At 47.0% G+C, this 12,053-nt stretch overlaps 1 protein-coding gene across 1 annotated transcript in view; it reads right to left on the bottom strand.

Annotated features, from left to right (window-relative positions):
- The window catches only part of LOC135824796 (hemicentin-1-like), a 42,019-nt gene that overhangs the window by 29,296 nt on the left and 670 nt on the right, over window positions 1-12,053 (bottom strand). The window contains exon 2 of the mRNA XM_065337500.1: window positions 10,484-10,819. Coding sequence (XP_065193572.1) covers window positions 10,484-10,819 — 336 coding nt within the window. The remainder of the gene's footprint in view (window positions 1-10,483; window positions 10,820-12,053) is intronic.

Here is a 12,053-nt window from a genome sequence, read left to right as displayed (position 1 = left end):
TTTTTGCGTCCATTGACATCAGCGACGACGACGACTTCATCTCTGCATGAAAACTCTCAGTCAAACTGTCCTGGAACGTTACTCTAGTCTTCAGACTACCATACTGTGTACAGGTAGACTCCCTCTAATTCGAATACGGTATAATTCGAACATTCCGTGTAATTCGAACTTTTTCGTCGTACCGATCTTCTGCAAGTCACTTCAAAGATCAAGTCAAAATCGAATGCATAATTCGAAGTACGAAAAGTGCACCGGTTGGATAATTCGAACCCAGTCTTCGCACAGAAGAGCTGTTTACAGCACATTGGCTATGTCCTTTGAACGCTTATTTCGAAGTGAGATTGAGTTGCTATCCTTGTAATTCGAAGTTCATTCTTTTCTGCTTCTCTTGCCAAGAGTAGCTCAAAAATCGATCGATGGTCCGCTGCAGGATTGACTATAGCGTTCAAGAAACCCACCTTCTCTCGACATTTGATTCAAGCCCGTGCGAGGCAAATTGCAAAGGTTTGATTGAAGACGACTTCTTCCAGGTGGCTGACTCTCTTTGCGGATCTCGATGGCCTTTCTTACCGCGCCAGCTCGTGCGCGGAGATGTTGGCGCACAACAACACTATTGTCGTAAATATTGTCTATGCCTTTGCTCCACTTCCGTTCATCAGAACGACGTGCTGCTGTCCAACGGCCTTTCATGACGCGGATTAGGCAGCGCAGTTTTTTTCCGTTGAAATTGTTTCAGGAAAGCTGCAGTGACTGACAACTTCTTCACTAGAAGATGAAGATGTCAAAATGATTTTGTTTCGATCCAGTGTTTTGATGATCCGTGGACCCTTGTACACAATGGTTTATGACCCGTACCTATGTTTCGTTGATGCAAATAAAAATGTGCCAAAATATTCAGCATGCGATTTCAAGCATTTTGACATACATATCAGTGCATGGGGCTGCATTTGGATAATTAGAAGTTCTGGATAATGCGAAGTTAGGACCTGGCAATTTGAGGTTCGAATAAAAGGGAGTCTACCTGTAATACGTTTTGAATGGCTTAGCTTATGGAGTTGTCAGTGACAAGTCACTAGTCAAACTGCGACAATTTCGATGACGCGGAGGAAGTACGAGCGACAAAACATAGAACGGCATGTATTTGGCAGATGAGAACGATGAGGATATAGTATGCCGAGAACACTACTCGTCAGGCGAAATAGCACGTCATAGTACATTTGAGATCAGCGGGAAGAAGATGACGACGTCCACAAATTTAGCATCTGTGCCCACGAATCTGCTGTGTGTCAGCTATGATATCATCTCCTGTGATTCCATGCCTAGCATGTACGTCTGAACCATCCTGCAAAGTTTGAATGACGTAGCTTGAGCGATCGCTCCGCGAAACATACTTTCTGAAATTCTGTTCATAGTATATCTTCCACCAATGAAATTTCGAATTTCTTGCTGAAAGGGGTGGCTTGCAACCTCGATATGGCTTGTTCCGGGCATGCTTTGGAGCCATCTTCTGTTGAAGTAGTGGCGGGGATCTGCCCTGCAACTGCTACAACAAAAAATGATTCGACCTGAGAAAGGGTGAGACCGCGAATCTCGGTTGAATATTGAGTATTTCAAGCCTTTTCACGACGAAGATGGAGTTCGTTTTGGAGATAGACGTCGCGGCAAAGGACATGGTTGTCGACTTCTGGCGTCTGGTGAAGCCAGGGATCATTTGTCCAGTCAGGTCGGCAGCCTAACCGTCGGTAAGCTTGTGTTTGGATCCCGTTCTGCTCGATGTAAAAAAAAGAGAGTAAATTATCGTATCCGTTCCAGAAGGGAACTCACGACGACCGCTAACACCCGATAAACCCTAGCGGCAGATGCAGAGCCTAACGGTGGGGGTGAGTGGACAAGTCTCACAACCACTGGCACAAGTGCCGAAAACGACCCCATTAGCTGCTCGATGTGGTAGATCACAAACAATTTGATATCGCACAAATTGATCTCAGCATCGTGCGTACGGTATTTTATATTCAGAAAATCCCAAAGTGTCTCTGTGTGGCCGTCCTATGCCACGAGAAACTCCAATCAGGCTCCTATGTCCTCTGCCTTCATGATTGAATGTCCACTTCGTTTGAACAACGAACAAAACAATCGAGGACGGCTTTGCAATGAAAAATACAGCTATACTGGAGCTGAAAAAAAGAAGAGAAAAAAATGCTCAGGATGAGACTCGAGTACACGCATACTCTCCCAGCAGGTGAAACGCAATTTTTTTTGTGAAAAATGCGTGTCGCCGACTGACCAGTAATTTCGCCTGACGAGTTTTCTTGCAAATATAGTCTACATGAGGAGCCCATGTTAGGCAGTCGTCAATAGTTATACCAAGGTGCTTATGTTCATGGACGTTTTCTATGGTTGATGAGCTGCCAGGACATGATAGAGACACATTACAGAACGCATGTACTGCTCATTTACCTACACTGTCAGAGGAGAAGTGCCATTCGCGAACACGTACGGAGGCAGGCCAGAAATCATCATGTTGGACCGTGGCGAAGTACTCTTCAGAAATCACAACATGGGCATAAGCCAGTCCAAAATAGCGTGTTTCAGCCACAGAGCATTTGATGATGTGAACATCTTTGTTTGCGCACCACTTACTCTATTGCCTCAGCATGGCAGCCGCTTTCTTTGTTGCTGACGTGGAGCGCTTTGCACCTTACACGGGAACCACAGCGTAGGAGACCCTGTGTTGACTTCTTTGTCTTGTGGAAGTATGATGTGACTGAACTAGTGGCCACCTAATACCGATGAGACTACCCAACTACCTGCGGTGAAACGAATCCAGTTGGGCCTCGGCCACTGAAGTGGGTGCCCAGGTGCCGCTGTTGTACAGTAAGACTGGCATCACGAATGCGTTGTACAGCCTCAGTCTCAATTCCTCACGCACTAATGTTCTCCGTTTCCAAAGACTGTACATTGCTCTGTAGGACGCTGTGGCGAGCTGTTTTCGCCTGGTGATGTCTTCGTCGTCACCAATCAGAGAACCTAACTTTTTCGTCATTCTCCATTCTTCCGAGACTCGATCCTGCTGCCGGGTGAGTTTTGTGTGTTCGGTCTTCTCTGCGTTGACATGGAGATTCCATTGCCTGAGAACTGTTGCGGCAAGAGGTTCAAGCTGTGCTAGCCAAGCAGATGAGGTACTGACAAAATCGGTGTCGTCCGCGTAGATGATGTCTTTTAGTAGAGTGCTATCTGCAGGACAGCGAGGTGGGGCTGTGGCGAGGACATCGCGCAGTGCTGCGTCTAGATAGACTACAAATAGCACAGGGGAAAGTGAGTCTCCCTGTAGAGTGCCAATTGTTGTGTGGAAAGGGGTAGACTCAAAACCTCCAAGTCGAACACTCAGCGTCGTGTTAGCGATGAGCAACCTTACCAAATGTAGGTCATCCGGAAGTAGTAAGGTCTCCAAAACGGCCAGAAGTCGGTGTCGCTGAATGGTGTCTAATGCTTTTGACATGTCTATACCGAGAATTTCAATGACATACTTATATTTCTGGACTGTTGCTGCAAGCCATTTGTGACACCAAACTGCATCTGCCGTTGATCGTCCTGCCCGGAATCCACTCTGGTTGTCACTGAGAAAGGTATTAACTCTATGTGAGATGCGTTTCAGGGTGAGAAGTGACACCGCCTTCCTGAGGGCAGTTAGAAGCACTATGGGACGAAGATTTCCAGGTGGGCACTTCTTTTTGTTAGGTTTTTGAAGAGCAATCAGTGTGCCTAGGCCGAGGTCTAATGGCTGATGGGTTTCGAACACCCTGTTCAACAGGCGGATCATAGCCTCCAGGAGTTTCTCACCACCATATTTCAGGAGTTCGGCCGCAATGCCATCCGGGCCACATCTCTACCATTGTTTAGTTTCTTGAAGCTATCGCGGAGCTCGGAAGTTGTGATAGGCCGATCGAGTGGTCTAGGCTCACCGATAAAGGGCTCTATGGCTGAAGCATGCTCATCTGTAAACTGGTGTTGGAAATGTTCTTTAACGATAGCTACTGCTTCCTGGGCTCTGCCGACCAGTTTGCCGTGTTGATCCTGCACTACCGGGGTCACTGCCGGCCGCCTCCGCATTGTGGCAACTGCCTTGAACATTTGTGCGCCGTTCTTCAGTTTCTCTACTTCCTTAGCCTTCAGGTCCAGTTCTGCCTCGGCACGGTCTAGGCACAGCTTCCGCACCTTGTGTTGAATTCGGTTACGTTTGGTTTTGAGGGATTCTCTCTTCTTGTCATCAGTGACAAATGTCAGCTGTATGCGCAGCTGCCTCTGCTCCTTCGATAGGGCTTCCAGTTCTGCATCATCGTGTTTTTTTTCTCTTGGCGTATCCCACAGTTGGTGCTGCTGCACTGCGAATGTGTTTTTCCTAAGTTCGTATTTTTTTTCAATTCAGCTGGTCCAAATTATCACCGCCAGCGTTTGAGGATGCTGCTGCTTCACTTCGGACAGCTGTTTGGTGTCGAGATGTCTTTTCAGCGCCCTCGTTGAGCAGCCTTTGTAACAATAGACCGGTTTGCAAAGACTGTAGCCCTGTTCTTCGCTGCATCGCGGGAGAAAACTTCCAAACGACTGAGCGTAACTTTCACTCGAATGGAGAGTAGACAGAAGTTTGCCCTGCAGCAGGTCAGCAGATGCGAAACAAGACATCAGTGGAGTCCACCAAAGCTGCAACGACAACTGAAACAACTCAGTGTCGTGCAGGCGGCATGCAGTCACTGTAACTGCGAGTGATTTTCACTTTGCGCGGGACTGGACTCTCGATCGACCAGGGAGTCGTAATAAAAATTTCCGACTCCCCGCTCGACTTGTACTGCCATTTGTACGGATTACATTGTGCGGTGTTCGTTAGTGCAAACGAGCTGGCCGCACAAACGAGCCGAGTTCCTGGCGAGTGAGCTAACGAGTACCTGGTGAGATCGTTTCAACACTAGACTGAACTGTGCGTGTACGGTATGCGTGTCTGGTCAGCTGGGCGATGGAATGATGGCGGTGGAGTACTACGGTGTGGCAGACTCATCAGTTGGGCGCTGTAGAGCGGACGAGGGTTTGTGAGCCTCTGTTCAAACTGTACAGGTGCGTTGGGATTCAAATGCTGCTGCTGTCCCTGTTATGCCGATGTCAAATAGGTCCTGGAGTAGCCGTTCATGACGAACCTTGTCGAATGCCTTTGACATATCTAGAAGGCATATGGCAGTACACAAACGCTTGTCCCGTGCAATAGGAAGTTGTAGATAACTTTGAATGCCGACATTGTGCTAGTCGGTATGCTGGTAGGACTCTTCAGCACCTGAACGCACGTATCAAACAACACACCCCACCTCACATCCTTCCACCCAGTGCGCAATCTGAGAGGCCCAAACGCGGGAGGCCTAGGAAAAACCCATCACCTACACGGCAGGATAGTTCCCTGCCGCTGTCTGCCGTTCCCCCTCTGACATCTGTGTTGGACGGGCTTGAGCTTGGCAGCTCTTTGGAGGTGCGTGCGGAACCGCCATTGGTGCAGCCCTCTGGTGTGCCTAAGTCTGTGCCTCTGGGTGCTTTGCAAGGGGCTGTGCCTCGAGTGGTGACAGCACCTCTGCCTCCCCCTTACCCTCCTCCTTCGAGGTCTGTGTTGGTGCGGAGCACCCGTGGCGGTCGATTTGTCCCACCGGAACCAGAGCTGGATTCAACAGAAAGACCAACAACCATGGCTGCAAGAACAACACCAGCTTCACATCCAACAACAACACCAAGTTCACATCCAACAACAACAACAACTAATCCACAAAACAAAATCAGCAAATGACAGACCACGGAGATCTACAGCAGATTACAACCGGACCTATGAATTCACGGTAAAAATACAAAGGAAACAATCGGAAAGGACGAAGACTGACATGAAGGCAACGACATTCACGGTTGGCGTGGGCGGTGAAGGTGAGACGCAGGACGATGCAAGTGAGGAGGAGAGTCAAACCGCTGTGGATGATGGAGCAGGTTCTGATTCGGACAGTGAGGGTGAGAGTGAGTGTGAGGGTGTGCGTGAGTCGAGATTGTGTGCGTCCGTCTCGTAATAACAAGTCTTCAGTATACAATCATTTGGTTTCTAGTACTGACTGTTGTCGTACTTATTCTGATTCCTGTTTTTCTGTTTTGTGCCGTGCTCGTCATGGTTATCTTTTGCAGTTACAAGTTTTGGAAGCTGTTTGTCAGCGCATTCATAAGCTGAATTTGTGTGTCCAGAAAGATAGTGTTATTACCCTAAAATTGTTCAAATAATGTTCTTTTGTGTAGTGTGGCAACGTTGTTGCCACTTGTGCCTAAATGTGTTTTGTCACCTCCTTGTTTATTATTGTTATTATTATCATTCGTTCTCACTTTTTTCTTTTTTTCTTTTTGTTGCTGATACACACTTGTCACGCTTAGTTCTTACTTGTATACCCTTGTTTTCTGCACACTTTTGTGAGAAATCGCACCTCGATATTCCAGTGCTGTCATTGTATTGTGTCACCCTACCTAGATTGCTATATTATTTCCATTGTTCGCATTTTGTTCTTTAGTACAACGGTGATTCCTGAAGAGTGTTGTACGAAAACTTGTTCGAATCATCTTTTTTTTCCATTGCCTTTTTCTTCTTACATGTATATTTTTCCTTACCCTTTAGGTTGTTTCTTGCATCGTCTCCATCGCTTACATTGTTACTAAAGTAGCCCACATGTCGCTTCAGCTCGTCCTACTTATTGCCATATTAATATTATTATTATTATTATTAGAGACAATCTCATAGCATTTGACAAGCATAGCTAATGCAGGGACAGAATCCCCTGAGACAAGGGCGTTGAGCCAGCCACGGCAATAGTTAGCTAGGAAAACAAAGGAAATATTAATTAAAGCAAACAAATGAATGGAAAATTACAAAGAAAAACGATTAACGGAAGTGAGCACAATCAAAATTCGTGCATCACCCAGGTATTCGAGAATGTTCTTCGATAATAATTATTGCGTCTAGTTCAGTTGCGATAGCATGATAATACAAAATAGGAGGACAGAGAAAGTGTTCTTATTCCGAGTTACACGCATTAAGCGATCATCAGAAAACTGTTTTCTGATGATCGCTTAGTGCGTGAAACTCGGAGTAAAAACACTTTCTCTGTCCTCCTATTGTTTGAACCAGCTCTACCACTCGGTATTGAGCACTCTTTTGGACAGCCTGGAACCTCTCTGTTTTAGCATGATCATACATGTATATGCTACAGTGCTGAAATGTAGTACCGCTTCCAGTCTGTCTGCACAGTCACAACTCTACAGCTCATATAAGATGCATACTACCTTGAAGAGCCTCATCCGCATGACCCCAGATGGTGGTGAGGCGTTTACCTTCAAGTTATTTACGGGATCCACCAGTGTCCACGAGCTCACAATCAGAAGCCACTTGTTAGATCTTCTGCCAGTAGCTGGGTATGGGACTTTGATTATGGCAGACCAAGGATTTGACATCCAGGATCTCTTGATGCCACATGGCGTGAAGTTGAACATTCCCCCCTTCAAGCGATCCGAGCAACAGATGGCTTTAGAATACGTCCAGAAAACGCAACAAATTTCCAGTTACAAATTCATGTTCAGTGTCTGATCCTCGATCTTTGCTGGCTATGTGTTTTGGGCAACACTACCAACGCAGGCCAAGACCAGCACGTCGATGGATAATTGTGTTGCTAAAATCTGAAACCCTGCACGCACGTTGGCAAATAGGACTACCACTGCCAGCCGTGACGTAGCACACAAGCCAGGCCAGTCCACTGTCACCTTGTATTATCAGCACAAACCTAAAGCTCCTGCAAGTTTTCGTGGAGCCCCTCGGATAAAATGCCGCGCAATTCACTTTGGCAATGTCCACATGGGATGTAGTGCTGATTCCATAGTAGGTTGGTGCGAGAAAAAAGACCTGCCAGTCATGAAGTGCAGTGTGTCAGAATCCCGGTACTTCGGACTGGCGTACGCACATGTCGTGATCCCAGCAGATCAAATCGACAAAGCCCTGCAGGAAGACTTCTGGCCAGCAGAGGTGCGTGCACGAGGGTGGAGATTCGCCTTGGATAAGATAGCTTCAGCTTCAGCCACATCATGAATGCCAACACCTCACTAAACCCTAATGCAATCCCATTCCATCCTAGACCACACCCCCCTAATTTAGCCTCTTTACCGAACAGCAACAATGGCCTTAGTCTTAATCTTAAAGTAGGGTTCCTCAATGTGTGCCACCTTCTTAATAAAAAGCTGAGTTGAGGATTTCATACTATCTCAAAACATTGACATCATGATACTGGCGGAAACCTTTCTATCTAGCTCTACCACAGACAGCTTGCTCAGCATACTTAACAATGCACTTTTCCGGAGGAATCGTCCCAGTCATGGAGGTGGCCTAGCAGCCTATGTCCACAATCGCTTTCAAGCACGAGTGGTGGGTGACCACACCAACATAGAACTTTTGCTACTGGAGATCACAAGTCATCGAAACCGGATTCTCCCACGAGGAGTGTATCAACCTCCGGGCACGCTAGTACAGTTTTGGCAGGACTTGTCCAACGCAGTTGACACAGCAGCGGCGTCAATGCGATCGTCCTCGCTGATTTTAACGGGCGACTTCAATGTCGACGTAAGCCGGCGCCAAGCCCCTCCGCTCGACAATTTACATCACTTCTGTGACCAGTTCAATATCAGCAACAAGGTGCAGGACACTACCCGTATTGCCCCCCACGGCAGCAGAACAACACTGGATCTCGCCCTAGCTGTGGATGGAGCGATAACCTCCTGCATGGTTCTCCCTTGTACCATCGGCGACCACTTTGCGGTCGTAATTGACCTACCTTTCAAGTGCACTGTGGAACCTCCTGCTGTCAAGTGCGGTCGTTACCTAGCAAGGATCGATATGAACAGATTCGCTCATGATTTGCATCATTGTGACCTGGAGAATTTTTCAACCCCTCAGACTGTGGATGCCATGTGGTATTCTTTGACTAACAAGATTGTTTCCGTTTTGGACGAGCACGCTCCTGTCCGAACGTATCGGCCTAAATCTTTCTCCCGCACGCCCTGTCCTTGGAAATTACCTGCCCTCCACGACGCTATTCTACTTCGCAACGCAGCACCTCGCCGACTGACATGGATCTGCGAACTGTATTTACATCAGCACGGGCCGAGGCTAAGCGAATGTCCCGACGCCTCAGGGCCCAGTACTACAAGAATCTTCTCACACGGAGTCAGGCAAATGCACGCCTCACTTGGAAGACAATAAATGAGCTCAGCGGCCGGACCAAAACTTCCACTCCACCCTCTGTCAGTATAGCAGCACTCAGTGAACAAGGCTCAGGAAGGCTCAGGTTGGGAAAGGTCCAAGAGGGGAAGGAAAGCGCAACGAAGAAGAGCATGAGCTCCGCACCACGGCAACAAAGAATGCCGAAAGTTTCCAAGTTGGAAGGTCGTTGGTTTGCGCCTTGGAGAAGTGTTGGAGCTAGGTGTCAGGTCGCCGAATGTCTCAGTACTCCTTGTCATTTTTGTGCCATTGAGTCGCACCTGCTGACTGTACATGTATAGGAGCTGGTTACGTTGGTGGACAGTTTGTCATAATTCGTAACATATTGTCCTTTTTCACTAGTCCTTTACCTTTCTTTATCATAACTATATTGGCTCACCATCCGAGTTAAAATTTGCACACCTGATGAGCCGTCATGACCTATACGGCGAAACGTACGTCGTGTGGAACTACTTGTTATTGTACATAACTAGTCCATCATACATGATAGTGGAGTTCAGTAGGATGTTGGCGTTTTGGTTTTTCACAATTCCTCTTCGCTAAGTTTCCTCTTCTTTGTTTATTACATAAACTTGAGCCTACCAAGTTGGGTGGTCTGTTGCTTTGCGTCGTCGAATTGTAGTAAGGCCGGTCTGTCCAATAATCTTACTAGTTTCGTCATCATCCAGTAACTTTCGGCATTCTTTGTTGCCGTGATGCGTAGCTCATCCTCTTCTTCGTTGCGCCTTCCTTCCCCGCTTGGACCTTTCCGAACCTGAGCCTTCCAAGTTGGAAGGTTGTTGGCTTGCGCCTTGGAGAAGTGTTGGAGCTAGGTGTCAGGTCGCCGAATGTCTCAGTACTCCTTGTCAGTTTTGTGCCATTTAGTCGCACTTGCTGACTGGTTACGTTGGTGGACAGTTTGTCCTTTACCTTTCTTTATCAAAACAAAGTGGAGTCACAAATAACCAAGAAACAACCACTGGAATACTCAGTAAACTAGTCATGTCACCTTTTCCTCATTATTGTGCAAATTCAAGGATCTTTTACAAATCACATCACAAACACAACATTCCTGGCGGTCTTGGCTTCAGTAGCTGGCAAGGCATACAATGTATTTGTACAGGGTTTCCTTCACGGAAAAAAATATATCAAAGTTTTCAGGTTTAACAATGAAAACCTTACTGTAGACAGTTAGTGTTGTGGTTGCAGTGGCTGTACTGATCACTTGTCTGCTGTTTTCAAATCCAGTCTTGTTTACATTAGCTACACATGTGTATTCTCCATGGTCAGCATAATTCACATTAGTTAAAGTTAGTGTGCTGGTGTAAGATGATGGGGATGTTCCATTTCCAGACGAGGTCATTATTGTATTGATTTGAGTCTGTGGAAGTTGAATACCGCTATGTAACCATTGTATGTTTGGCCTAGGGTTTCCGTATGAAGTGCAGCTTAGTGACGAAGAAGACGATCCTTCGGCTAATGCCACAAATCTTGATCCAGCTGAGATTTCAGGAGCAACTGAGCACAAAGAAATAAGTCTGAGTAGGCATTAGTGAATTCATTGCAAATTCACAAATTGACTGCATAAGAATCACTGAATTAGTATCATCATGCAGTGAACTGAATTGTGAATTTGGAGTCCTGATGGAAGAGCATGTCTTGTCATCACCTCTCTTTAAGGTATGAAGCGGCAGAACGCATTATCCTTGTAACGCTTACGTTCAGATTTCCAGTAATCAGTGCCGCTATGAAACGGTCTTTCACCCTTTCACCCCAAGGATGTGCCACGAAAACCTGACTGATGTCCCAGTTCTTGTGTGCTTGTGCACCACGCACTGGTTCTACTCAGATCCACTCAGGTCGATCAAACATTTCATAACTTTGCTCACCAGTCGGTGCTTTTACGATCTTGCGTTCTCGTGATGTTTCTGGCCGGAGAGCACTATATAAGTGGTGCTCTTCAGGCACAATCTTCCTCAGCCTACTCAAGTTCAACAGCTGAGGGGTGAACTCCCCGAAACACTGTGTATTGAGCAAGGAGTGGTGCTTTCTTCCAGGTTTGCCGAGTGGACGGTTGGATGGACTTCTCATGTGCTCTGAATGGCAGTCGTGAGTCAGTCAAGTGAGAATTCAAGTTAGCAGGAATAGCGCAAGCTCCCACATAAAGGGCAACACACAATTCTTCTACATTGTTGTTAAAGGGGAAGTTAAGGCAAAAATTAAAATTTCACCAGTTGTAGTCTTCGGGGTGTTGAGTCGAATGGTCGTGGTCCGAGGAAGCTGAGATGCTCCCTTCCTACTTGAATCCCAATCGAACTCGCGCACTTCCACCGAAACTGGGTGACTGCGCCCTACTAGATGGGGATTTGTATGCAAAATGTCACTTAAATGCGCCATTTCGTTCTTATAAAAGCACGCATGACCACGATTGGCACATATGTTGGAGTCTTTTGGACGCTGAGTCGACTGGTTTTGGTCCGAAAGGGCTGCGATGCAGCGTTCCTCCTTTATTCCCAATCGAACATGGTTGAGGAAGCAGTCACGTGCTCCTGGGTGCCCAAATCACCTGGTCACCCTGCCAACAGGCGCCAACTTTCACACCAAGGTTCAACTCGAGTTCAACTCGAGTGACAGGACTGCATCCAAAAAAGGTCAAACAGGCTGGTAAGTTGTACCCTGCAGGCACGGTGACCAGGTGACTGGTGTACGCAGGAGCACGTGACCGCTTGTTCAACCATGTTCGATTAGGAAT

The sequence above is a fragment of the Sycon ciliatum genome, chromosome 9, assembly GCF_964019385.1.
Source record: "Sycon ciliatum chromosome 9, ocSycCili1.1, whole genome shotgun sequence".
In the NCBI taxonomy this organism is placed as follows: Eukaryota; Metazoa; Porifera; class Calcarea; order Leucosolenida; family Sycettidae; genus Sycon; species Sycon ciliatum.
Note: the sequence above shows the minus strand (reverse complement) of the source record. Positions and strands in the feature narration are given on the sequence as shown.